This window comes from Thermobia domestica, chromosome 1 (genome assembly GCF_964235325.1).
Source record: "Thermobia domestica chromosome 1, izTheDome1.hap1.1, whole genome shotgun sequence".
In the NCBI taxonomy this organism is placed as follows: Eukaryota; Metazoa; Arthropoda; class Insecta; order Zygentoma; family Lepismatidae; genus Thermobia; species Thermobia domestica.
Genome location: NC_137454.1, coordinates 251406425 through 251420493, shown reverse-complemented (window position 1 = coordinate 251420493; position 14069 = coordinate 251406425). Strand labels below are relative to the sequence as shown.

Below are 14069 nucleotides of genomic sequence, written 5' to 3'. Positions count from 1 at the left end.
TCTTCTTGGAAGAATTTACCTCTGGCGCCTTCTGGTAAATAACTGCCAAGATTCATGCTCCTCAAGTTAGTATGACAAACTTCTTATACTGCAGCAAGAGAGACTCAACTTTATATATCCTGATACTGGATGTCGCCAAATTTGTAATGCCTTGTCTTCTGATGTTAATGCGCAACGGAGATTTCTTGCAGTAATACATCCAAGTTCTTAATGTAGGGAGCCCGTACCCCAAGGAATCGAACATATTTTAAAATTGAATTTACTATTAGATATATTAGAAAATCAAGATTATCGAAATGTGTTTTAGATTCATGGTATTATTGTCTAAAAGAAATTAGGTAACATAATACATTCATACACATATATATAAAAACATAAATCAGTGAACAAATCGATGACAGTTTTGATAAATCACATTATCTGTACATAACGGTTTAATACGATTTTTTACAGATGGCAAAATTTTACAATTTTATTATATATAGCTTTGTAGGTACTTACAGATAAACACACCTAGGTACATGATAGCAGTCGTTAAATTGCTTGCACTATTGTTGCAGTTAGTTTTATTTGTATTATATTTACTGGGGATAATGATCTACATTGCTTTAGTGCACAAGATGTTTATCTATTTTATTTCTCAGACATATTCATATTTCCTTTTATGACTTCAATATTATTAATTAGCATTCAACATTTTCTTCAACTTTCGTATCATTATGTTTAATAACATTACTAAATTATACTTTATTCCTTTCATTCTTGTCGATTATTTATTTTTATAATTAAACATACCTCAAAAATAGCACCAAGCAATAAGCAGTCGATAGTTCCAGCACGAAATTCCCAATAAGGTGATATAGGTAACATACATCCGATCCATACCATATTAAACTTCAGACACCGCCATCATCATCAATAACCTTTTAAGTGTGGATACTTCTTATGTCTTCAACCAGAATTATATCGTAGTACTTGCAAAACCGTGCACAGATAATGGGTTATAATTTACTTATACAGTAATTTAGATGAAGCTCAAACAAAATTTATACCAGATTAAAGGACATCGGATTATTGTCTATGGGAACCCGGAGCGGGTTCACCGGTTAATGATTCATAATTTCAGTTAACATTTTCCATGTACAACTACTTAAAACGAATTCTAAATACAGTTCTGTTTTACTTTGACTATCATATAAATCGATGTTTTATAGGTTAGGTCTTACAATTCAACATTAAAACCAGACATCAATCCCATTTGAACTTATAACAAATTTTATATCTTTATGTTTGTTTATTATTCAACAAAAGAATAATTTTTTAGATCTTAGTTACTTTCTTTTTTTTTGTATGTTAGAATTTTATGGTGCAGAGATAGACCCTGTTCGTCAATGTATCAATTTGTTAATAATCTATACAAAATACTAGTAAATTATTAACAACTCACAAAATCAACAACGAAACAAATGTAACTGGTAGTTATAAGAACAATCTACAATAAATCAATAACTATCTACCAATTATAAACAAATAAATTCAGAAACTAAATTTTTAAAGCTTGTAATGTCTTCGCGAAACGCGAGGCATTACATGTGTTATGTATTATCATTTCCTTTTGTTATTACGTTTCATTATATTTTTATTTATTTTTACAAATATTGTTATTTTATTCTTTTTGTAGTTTACATAATTATACATATGTAATTTTCTCTTCATTCATTATCCTTTTTATCCTAATCCTATGGGCCAGCATTCGTTTTCTTTCTTCACCGAACTCTCTCCACTTTCACCTTGGCACCATAATAATGTAACTTAATTACCATGGAGTATCCATCTTAAAACTTCACAAATACTTCTGTCTTCTTTAATGTTTGTTTTCATCCTTCTTCTTTCCATCTAATAAACAGATTACCGAAGGCTCTTAGTTTATGTTTCTTACGTTCTGTGATTTTACTATATTCTGATAAGGAATTTGATATATATATATATATTGTAGATTTAAACAAAGCAACTTTATACACATATTCAGATGCAGTTGTAACGTATGCTCTTTTCAGTCGTAGGATTCTCGATACTGTACTTTATGAATTTATTTCAGATTCATCATTGGACGATATAAAATATGTACTGAATCCAACATTTACTGTTGAACAAATATCAAAACTGGATACAAGTGACAAACTGTCTCGAGCAATAGATGGAACAATGTACTTACCAGGGATTGTGGGTCTCAATAATATCAAAGCAAATGACTATTGCAACGTAATTTTGCAAGTAAGTATGGTGACAATAATTCACTTTTGTGTATGCTGATGAGTCACGTTCTTATGTCATCATTTATTTATGGATATTTGAAGAGAATTGAAAAACTCTAGTACCATGTTAAAGATTTTTCTTCTTCGAAATGAAGGGAATTTTTTTGTTTCGATAAAATTTGCAGAAATTACATTTTATTTATTTACTTCTTTTTTTTTTTTTTAATTATTTTAATGAATTTGTATTATCCATCTAATAGTAACCTGTATTGACTTCAATGATTGGAATTGCTTTTCTTATCTCTTATTTTCAGTTAGTATATTGAGTTAATACAACTATATTTTAGAAATTGCGGCATCAATTTAGAAATTATTTGAGTAATCGTGTATTTCTTACCTATATGAAAAATTTACTATTTATAATGCTGAAGGATCATTGCATGTGAATTGCAAGTTGATTAAAGTTTATAAATTTACAGTATCCTCTTTCATAAATGATTTTAGGCACTGTCTCACGTTCCACCCTTGAGAAATTACTTTCTGCGTGAGATTAATTATGCTAAAGTGAAACGGCCTCCAGGTGACAGTTCGTTCCTTCTTGTTCAACGTTTTGGTGAACTTTTGAGAAAGTTGTGGAATCCTCGAAACTTTAAGGCCCATGTTTCACCTCATGAAATGCTTCAGGCTGTAGTATTATGGAGTAGAAAAAAATTTCAGTTCATTGAGCAAGGTAAGTAACGTTAAAATCTTTTCTGTCAGCAAACAATTTTATGTGACCTTGAATATCCTGTGTAGATGTGAAATATGTAATTACTATAAAGAAGAAGGAAAATTCGAATACTTCTATAAATTCATACAATCGGATCTTTTGTAGCAGTTGAAGGAATTTTAAGTTCGGTACGATTGTTTGTGAGTTGTGGTTTTGTATATCAGAAAGAAACGAACTTTCAGTTCCAAAATTCCTTAAACTTCTCTAAAGACTTTTGAAAAATAAATATTTCACCTAGAAGTAGTGCAGTTAACTTTGTGAGAAGGATATACACAAGGATCCTTTGGTGGTAAGTTTGACCTTTTATTAGATGGCATTCCAACCGCAAGTTTCATTTTATAGTTGAAGTTGACAGTCTTCAGTAAATAAACTGAGAATTCCGATTGTATTATGCAGTTATTGACAACGTTCTAAACCGATAAATTCGTGTTTAATATTTGAATAGAAAAGAAGTGACTTTGGTTGTAGTTGTATGAGCATGCATGATGTTTGGAATCCGAAGGAGGAGAAAATGATGAATAAAATTTATGATTTTATGTAAAACGTCGATGAAGATACCTAAGATAGCTGAGATGGTAAACATTTCAGTCGAGTTTTTTTTTAATTCTTCATGAATATTTAAGTAAAAAAAGTTGCCGGTATGACGGTTCTTGCGGTTACTTACTGTTGACCAAAAGTAGAATAGCATAAATATTTCGAGACAGTGTTAGGGCACGTGAAAGAAGTTTTTGAGGCATTATTTCATTAATTATGAAACTTGGATTCATTAATATCAACAAGAAAGAAAGAGAAGTTAGGCAAGAACTGTTCCATCTACTGGCAAGGATGATCACTACTATGTCTCATTAGATTGTTTTCACAGAGAACAGACAAAAAAGTGACTCTAGCGAATAAAATAAATTTCTCCGTTACCAGGATAATGCCCCTGCTGCACCTATCCGATTGTCATGGCCATAACTGTCGAATTACACTATGAACTGCTACTTCATTCACTATGTTCTCCAGATTTGCCTCTCTCAAACTTTTATTTCTTAAAAGACTGAAATTCTGGCATATGGAAAAAGATCTGCTTGGATGACTAAATCATGCTTGTCACAAACTCCTGTTTTCAACATTTGACAAATTTTATTTTTTGAAAGTCATCAAGGTGTTGAAAAAACGTTGGACAAAGTGTATCGAGATGAAAAAGAAACTATAAGTTAAAATAAATTAATTTTTAGTAAGAAATAATAAAAAATAATAGATTTGTTACATAGGTCTACAGAACATCTCCAACTGAGTTCCAGGATACCCATGCACAACAGTGTTCTCTCCTCGTTCGGGCACAAGCCAACGCGTGGAAAAAGATTGTTATCACATATTAATATATGCGTCTTAATGGACTAATTTATATAAAACAGCGAATATTGTTACCTGTGTAGTGCGTCAAGTGATATTATTTTCTTTCTATATATCGGAAACCTTAGTGTTCGCTAATTCAGTTAGTTCTCTGGATTACTTCTCGAACTGCTTCGTAACACATTTGTTTCCCTTTCTTTTTTTCTTTCTTCTTCTCCTTATGTTCAGTAAATAGAATAACTTAAACAATAAAGTCGAAATTTAGTAGATAGTATCATCATTTTACTTCTCTGAAGGATACAAACACTGAGGAATGGACCTAAACTTCCATTATCCTTAGCATTTCTGGTTGACATGAATAAGAAAAATATTCATCGGCAAAAACATAAATAAAAAAAAGCGATTAAAAAAGAATGCGAAACCATTGTCAGATCACAAATTAACTGTATAGTCAACATACTATTGCAAAATGTAAACTAGAAAAGTTGTTGAAAACCGTTTAATATTGTGTGAAAATTATTGTAGTGTTGTTACATAAAGTAGTGTAATTTATGAAATCTCAGTGACTTGTGAGAAATCATACATTGTTAATATATGAAATAACGATTATCAGGTTATCAGGTTAGTGATATGAAGCGAGAACTTCATTTCTGAGCCTTACAAACTCTTGAAAAAGGACATTGATTTCATTAAAGAAAAAAGCAAAATAATTTAAACAGAGCAGTGAATCATGATTTTTTTTTAATTTTAATTTTAATATAATCCTGATGTAAGTCATCTGAACAAATGGTAGGAAAATTTGGGGAAGTTCTGTGTAAGTCTGTCGAAAAGCAGGAAGATGAATAAAATTGACACAAGCATAGAATAGTATAACCAAAAACAACATGGTGGATCGACTACACCCGACAGAAGACGTATACATATGATTTTTAACAAATTCGATGGGTGTTCTTCAATTTTGTTTCCATTTTCATGCTTCTGACCTTTGTTGTTTCCCACTTTTATACTGAAAAAAGAACCTAGAAATATAGGGATTTTAACTTTAATAGTGGCAACACAGAACTGCCTCATGTAAGGAGCGTCTAAAATTGCTTAGTCACGATGTTCTTAGCATAATGTTTGTTAAAAGGTTAAATGTTCCTTTTGGCACAACACCACCATCGAGATCTTCGTAAGGTGTATGGGGAACCAGCCTTGTCTTACAGGACAGTGGTACAATGAGTAAAAGCCTCCGGTGACGGACACTAAAGTGTGACAGACATACCTCGGGTGATTCGCCGTAGTGTCAATGAAGAGGAAATACAGGCTTCGACGCGTTGCTGAAGATTGATCAACGAGAGACGGTTCGTGAATCAGACTCACACACAGGATTATCACGTACAATTATACTTCATATTTTGAAGAGCATCTAGGAACGCGAGAAAATTTGCTACGTAGTGTGTTCCGCATCATGACGTAAATGCAGAAATTGCTATGATACGATGCTGCTCAAACTGCCTATGCGATGAATACGAAGAACTGGTTTTCATACGCCATATTATACTGTATGAGACATATGATGCATGTCACGATTTTGATGACGATGTCCCAACGCATACCGTACCACAAGAACAGGCTGTCACTTTTGAACATAACTTATGATCAACATTGCGAAAGAAGTGGCAACATTTTTCTCCCATTATTTTGTAGGACACAGTTTATGCTTATGTAGTGCAACCTTTAGTTGATTTGTTCTCTCGTTGCGGCTGGAAAATGCTCTACCGTTTACTATACTATAACACTGTGGCTTTGATTCCCAAGATGAAGGTCCATCTCCATTAGCCTAAAAAGGCATAAACGTGGGTACGTTAAACTAAAAGATTCATTTCATTTTCTAAGGTGAATCACTTCGTTGCATTTGTTTCAAAGCTGCTCCTGAGATTCTTCAGGCAATAGACTGTCCCCTTAGAACCACCAACAGAATAAGTACTGCTATAGGTATACTTCAAATTCCACATCGTTTGCAATGGTTTGTACTCGGCTATGGTTACTACATCGCAGGACAGTAAACGTTTCAGATATGCCATTTGTATTGGATGTATATAAATAGTTGCTACCATTTCAGTTCTCCTATAAAGAGGAAACTACAAATAAGATAAAGTACCTTGAATTTAGTTGTTCTTTCGATTCTTTTAAGAATGCTGTTTATTTTAGAGCGCGAAAGAAGAAATATGACTTGTATGAGTATGCTTGTTGCTTACTATAGAAGTAGTTTATTTACAGGACAGAATGGAAATGTTAAGTGTTTCTGTGTAACCGATTTCAGTGGCTTGAGAAACCCAAAGTTCTCGTAGCATAAACAAAAGCTCACCAGTGACTCCCATTTTCTGAGCGCCAGGTTTCCTTATGGTTCGCTTAATACTTTGAAACTTTTTAATATATCAAATTAAATGTAGAAACTGCTTATCTTGTGTTGAATAATTTTAGTTGATTACTTCGACTCGTCAGTTTTTCAAATGTAGGTTGAACACAAAAACTTGTTACATCTTCCCGTATTTCTTCTATTTCTTGAAACAAAACGTTAATTTGAGGTGCACGTAAAGTAAACTTATATCACTTATAAATATATACATTTTGTAATATTTTTAATGATAGAATTTGGGTAAAAATGCGAATTTGACCTTCTCAAGTTAAACATTGTTCTTTATTCACTGCTTTTGTGTGATGAAACGATGCGTATCTTGATGCTGTATGCACTTGCATTCAGTAAAACGGGGAAATATTACCGGGCATTGTACTGTCACCGTTTAATCATGTAAATTAAAAATTTCAGCACCATATCATTGACATTTTTGCTTGATATGTTAAATATCGTAAGATGTTATGTTAAGTGCTTTACATTTTACAATATCAGAGTTTTGTGTTCTACTGCCTTTGGGATGTCGGGTGCCAGTCCAAATTGACTATGGTTTTAATGCTTATTTGTCTGTTCGCTCGTCTCTGTTCAAGTAACTAATGACTTTTCAGTATCTGGTCAATCCGATTGTTCGCTGGTGTGCTTATCTTCTTGCTAGCTTATATGTAGGTAGAAGTAAACGAACCACCGTCTATCTTACCATCGTAACAGACTCATTCAGAACCATGTCGTTCGTGTGCGCTATATCGCTGTAGCTTTCCCTTGCATCCTGCCGTCCGTTGAGGCAGCTCGTATCAGCGATATACAACACGCCTTTTTGCTGTGTATTATTGTCTTCGTTTGAAATACCTCTTTGCTGATCCACCACTCCTCGATCTTTGGTTGGTATCACGAACCTTTATGATTTCCTAATGATTTTAGTTGTGTCTTAGGAGATGACATTGTTTTACAGCTTTTGATCGAACGAAGGAAGTATCTCCCTCAAAACAATTAAATAACTTTCACAGCCACTATATACAGCAGTTTATAGTAAACTTTACAATAACTTTGGAACCATATTTTCTGTCCAATCTGACAGTAACTTTGGAACCTTGTATCTGTCCAATTTAACAATAATCTACTTTCTTAACTTACTCTTACAATAACTACACAGTCCATTATACACTTAACTTGGTTCCTTCCTTTAATACCATATTTTACATTATATATGATCATCCACCAATAGTCACACCTCCACAAGGTAACTATCGATACTTTATTATCGTCGTAGAATTCTCTCTCATGTTCAATATTCATAAACTCTTAACAACATTAATACACATCATACATCTAATATATCGTTTTTATGTTTCTTCTATTTATGCCATTTGGCCTATCCAACAATGCCAGTTTTCCCATTCTTTTAAGACATTGGGGCCGCGGTGGCTCAGTGGTAGAGCTTTCACCTCTGGAGCTTGGGTTCCCGGGTTCGATCCCAGCTCCCGCCAAGTAAGCTTTGTGGTGGACAAACACCGTGTGCGTGGGTTTTCTCGGGGTTCTCCCGTTTCCTCCCACTTTCTTCATTCCACCATTTCATTCATTACTCCTCATCACCGTCTCCTTTAGCCTAACCGGCATAACCGTGGGACGTAAAACTCAAAGATTTCATTTCATTTTTTCTTTTAAGACATTGTAATTCACATCAATAACCTTCTGTATAACTGTGTTTACAGAGAGTATATTTTTAGTTCGTAGACAGCCAATTGTAATGCCGCGTAATATCCACACTTTCTGCAAGATTTTATTTTTATATCCTTCTATAATACCTACATTTTTTTATTTTATATATATATATATATAAGACGACTTTAACATTCAGTTCTTGCTTTGAGATCTTTACTGCAGGTTCTTAAAAACCTGTTCCTCGATTATGGCTTTAATAATAATTCAGTTCAGTTCCAATATTCGTGTTCGACATTTCTAGCTCCAGTCGTGTTACGAGAAATATAGTATAGGAAAATTAGTTCGAAGTGCGGAAAAATAGTATAACAAGCTGAAAATTGGTGGATGTGTTCTTTGGATACCCCTGATTAACATACTCAAAATCCCAAAAAATCCCACCTGGGCAACATGCCGCCATCTTGGAAAATGGCCGCCATTGAAAATTTTTTTACTTATGTTCCTTTTGAAGGCCATAACATCGGGCACAAGAGAGATATTGATGTGCGGTTTGCGCGAGGTTATCGCAGACACTCCAGACTATTCACTGAAAACAACATTTAAACCTTTAATTGGAAATGTATGTAAACAAAGTATATAAAAATTACAACTCCGAAAATTTTTCGATACATATTTTCAATACAACTCGATTTTCGCTCTTTTCGGTCCGTGTTATCAAAAGAAGTAATGAAGCAAATGTTGTAGAGCACACAAAAATACACAAGAATATATCCTAGTTTTGTCCAAAAACTCAAGTCTGAATGGTTTAATAGAGCGCGCAGTAAACGCGGCACCATGTGTAGTGCAGTTTTTTTTTCTCCGGTTGTTATGTGCCTTTTTCATTTATATGAAAAGCAATCAAAATATTTGCACTTGAAAGTACAAAACTATATCTTCACAAATTATAAGTTCGTTAGTTTCTTACGTACGAGAAAACCAAGTATTTGAGTATATTTATTTTCCCAAATATGGAAAAGAAAATTTGATAAGCTAGGTTCTTTAATAGCGCATACCTGGCAACGCGTAAATTTGGCAACAGCGTTAACACATGTTAGCGTTGTTGTATCTACAACGGTTCGAAGTTTTTGTTTGTAACTCTGTCTTTATATGCAGTTTCGACAGCTTAAATAAACTTGACTAGTGAACAGTGTTTGGTGGGATCAGTGGTTTTGGCTTGAAAATGAGTACCAAAATGTGCTAATTTTCGTGTTGATTAGGGTTTACAATGGATATGATGGAGAGTGTTGTATGTGTGATATGCAAAGACCCGATATCCGAAAATGAGGCTGTGATCGTGACTAGAGGGTTAGAAACTATTCGCTCCATAAGCTTAATTCGAGGAGATGACTTGCATAAGAGTTTAGTGGATAAAGAAAAAGTGACAGTGCATAATAAATGTAGGAAAGAATACACACGTCGAATTAAGAAAGTTACAGATAAGGGACAAGATTTTAGCATAAACCTACGTAAAAGTGTCGATGCGTTTGATTTCAAGGCACACTGCTTGCTGTGTGGAAAACCAACCCAGTTTGCCCGAATCGAGAAAACATCCCGAACGTTTTCCCGCAGTTAGTTGTGTTACTACATTGCCATTTAAAGAAACTATCATTGCACAGGCAAAAAGAAGAAATGACGAATGGGGAAGCGAAGTTCTTCTACGGGTCTACTCTGTGATTGATCTTGTTGCAGTTGAAGCTAAGTATCACCGAAATGTTTTTCTACGTTTGCAGCGAAAAATCAAAATCGTCCATCTGTAGGTTATCACAGCAGGGGGCCTGAGTTGGAAAAGGATACAGTGTTTGCAAAACTGTGTGAATTCATGGAAAATGATGATGAGTGCCAATATCGTTTAGCCGATCTTCATCGGGTAATGAGTGAGTTGTCTCCTGGTGTAGAACTGTACAGTGAAAGGCGCCTTAAAGAAAGACTGCAGCAACATTTTGGCCCAAGAGTAATTTTCACACACATCAAAGGCAAATCGGGTATCGTAGTGTCATTTAGAAGTGTAGTGAGCCGTGTACTAACGGACGAATGTTTTAAAAGAGTGGAAATCAATCTTTCGAATGAAAAGAAGAGAATAGTGCAAATGGCAGCAGAGATCATCAAAGAAGATATTTGTTCTGTTGTATACACGACTGATACATATCCATCAGCTGAAGACATTCGAAAAGGGGGTGCTGACATGGTTCCAGAAAATTTAAAACTGTTTTTGGAAACAGTAACAAAGAAGAAACATTACTGCAAATCACAAACAACACTGACCATAGCCCATGCAATTATATCAGCAGTACGGCCAAGATCATTCGTGTCACCAATTCAATTGGGTGTATCAGTTTATTTGCATAGAAGGTTTCGGTGCCGCTCAATTATCGACCTTTTCCATGCCATGGGATTGTGTTCATCTTACAGTGAAGCGATTAAGTATGAATCTTCAGTAACGGAACATGCCCCGACATTAATAGACGACAGAGCTTTCGTTCAGTATGTGTTCGATAACATAGATCACAACGTTAGCAGTGTTGACGGATATGGTAATTTTCATGTAATGGGTGGAATCGTCTGTGCAACGCCAGCTTCTTTCGTGAAAGTTGAAAATAAGGTTCTTCCTCCAGCGTCAGTGCCTTCTTCCAACAATATCGGGAGGTTTGGTTACACAAAGATCAGGACGTATAACAAGCACTACAAAAGTGGACTCAAGCATTTTTCTATGGAGGATGTTAGCATACTTAACATTAAGCCACAGAATGCTGAATTCGCTAGAAATATCGACTTGTTATGGATGTCTGGACCAAGTTGTAAAGTGTCAAATTTTGTAGGATGGAGCGGATTCATGGAAACAATAATGCAATCCGAGGAGTGTGTGGAAATATCTGATGTACTACCACTTCCAATAGTGAACCTCGAACCCAGTAACATGTCGACTATATACTCCTGTTTGGAGTTTGCATCGGAGCAGTGCAAAAAACAAAATCAGTCATCATGTATCGTAACATTTGACCAGCCACTTTACGTTAAAGCTATGGACATCGTTTTAGCAACAAATGTTGACAGCCCGCTCTCAAAAGTGATTGTACGTCTTGGAGGATTCCATTTGTTAATGTCGTTCATGGGTGCCGTTGGAAAAATTATGGAAGGCAGTGGCTTACAAGAGCTTTGGCAGCAACTATTTGCGAAAAACTCTGTAGTACATATGTTGACAGGACATTCTTACGCTAGAGCACTACGAGCTCCCTTCTTAACTCAAAATGCTCTCTGCTTATTGCTTGTGATCAAAATCATTAACGATGAAGTGCTGTGTGAAGAAAGACTGAAAGAAGTTAAAGAAGATTATGAACTTTTATTCCAGGGGAAGAAGAAAGTAGATGATGTTCTACGCACCGATGCAGTGAGAAAGCTTATTTCATCGATTAAAACAGCTTTAGAAGTAGAAGCTCTGAAAAGCAGGACAGGCAAACTGGGTCTAGTACTTTGAGCAGGTAGAAATCATGCGTAATTTTGTTACAGCAGAACGCACAGGGGATTGGGACTGCACTTATTCAGAGTACAAAAAATGCTTCCCTATTTGCATGCCGGTGGCCATATTAATAATGCGAAATCTGCTCACATGTATTTGGAGCAGATGACAAAGCTGAAATGATATTTGTCATCTTCCGACTATGAAGAATTCGTGAAGAAGGGATTTTTCACTGTACGACGGAAATCGAAATTCTAGAGCGGAGTTTGGTCAGACTTGACCATTGAGCAGGTTTTGATGAAGAATATAAAGACGACCGGAGGTTTAACTCGTGGTCGTGATATATCCGACTCTGTTCTCGCACGCTGGATACATTCTATGCCGGCATCAATGAAGGTACTGGATGCTTTGGAAGATTTCGCAGGTGTAGCTATCGCAATATCACAACAGCATGTAGAACTTGGACAAGCCTGCCAAAAAAGGGACTTAAGGCACATAGAAATATTCGCAATGTGGTTACGAACGCATTCTCCGTTTGAGAAACCTCCCGATCTTCTAGTTTCTTTGCACAGTGGTGTTATAGCAGACGAAACAGTGAACAGTGATTCAGCTTACGAGCAGGGAATTAAGACCTTAAAGAAGCTTGATGGGAAATCTTTTGCGGACATCAAGCTTCAACGGAAGGACAAGGTAGTCACTTGCAGCAATGACGAATGCCATGGTTGTTCGGGGTGAATTGATTCCTGTGAATCCTAACCAGCTGTTCCATCGAATGGCATGCGTTGTTCGAAGTGAAGAGGAACTGGAAGGTTGTATGAACTACGAACTGGCATTGATGCCACCAGCACTCTTCGACGTAACTATGCTTAGGAAAGGCACAAAGTCAACTTTAAGAGATGTTATGGAGAAAATATGCCCCCCATCTGAAACCTTTCCTGAAACTTCAACCTTTGTTCTAGACGGAAGAGATTTACTGCATCGAGTTCACTGGCCAAGACCAGGGACTTTCAGTGATGTATGCCAGAGCTATGTTTCATTCATCAAAGCAAATTATAAAGCACAGGTTACAATAGTTTTTGATGGTTATACGGAATGTATAACAAAAGCCACAGAGCGCATGCGACGAAGATCACAACTTTCGTCTTCAGAAGTGCTGGTAGAGCTGCAAACTGAAGCAAGTACTTCACAGCATCAATTTTTAGGAAATGAGGCGAACAAGGCAAGCTTCATAGCGCTTCTAGGATCACAATTACAAGAAAATGGAATTACTGTGATCAACGCTTCGGGTGATGCTGACCGTCTCATAGTAGTTACTGCTATCGAACTGGGAAAAAGTGAGGAAAACCCTGTCATTGTGGGCACAGACACCGACTTGCTAGTACTTCTTACAGCACTTGCACCAACAAATAATAACATTCGGTTGCTTATACCGGGCTCGAAGTCGCACCCCCGAAAATTGTTCGAATCTACGAAATTGCAGCTGGCCCTGGGTGACATGTATAATCATATGCTTTTCCTTCACGCAATATCTGGCTGTGACACCACATCGGCACCTTTCAAAAGAGGAAAAATACTCGCCTTTAAGACACTGGAAGCATCTCCAAACCTTCGCAAGAAAGAGGACATTTTTAATAAGGAGAATGCAGCAGTTGATGAGATCGTGACGGCTGGTGAAGAATTTCTTGTCGGTCGCTATGTACGGTGGAAAAATTTCCGATGGGCTTAACAGAACTCGATATAAGTGCTACGTCAGGACTGTTGCTAAACAGAAAATAGGCGCAACATTCGATTTAGCAACCCTTCATCCAACATCAGCAGCAGCGAAGCAACATTGCTTAAGAGTGTATCATCAGGTTCAGGAATGGCGTGATGTGTCCCTTCCTCCAGTCGAATTGTGCTGGAAGAAAAACAGTAATGGTGAGTTAATACCTGTCTCTAGTACTCAGCCTCCAGCTCCAGATATGCTGATGAACCTTGTAAACTGCAATTGCCACGTAGGGTGTAAAAAATATTGTGGTTGTCGGAAAGATGGACTTCGATGCTCACTATTTTGCAGCAACTGTGCAATTGAGGGATGTACAAATCAAGAGGATACTGCAGATTCAATGATATATGAAGAAGAACATGAAGACCTGACCGATAACGAAATGCCGAACCTGA

General features: G+C 36.0%; 1 protein-coding gene across 1 annotated transcript in view; it reads left to right on the top strand.

The window, feature by feature from the left end:
- Usp39 (ubiquitin specific protease 39) overlaps window positions 1–14069 on the top strand; it is a 71846-nt gene that overhangs the window by 14969 nt on the left and 42808 nt on the right. The window contains exons 4-5 of the mRNA XM_081771975.1: window positions 2099–2274; window positions 2760–2985. Of these exons, the coding sequence (XP_081628101.1) occupies window positions 2099–2274; window positions 2760–2985 (402 nt within the window). The remainder of the gene's footprint in view (window positions 1–2098; window positions 2275–2759; window positions 2986–14069) is intronic.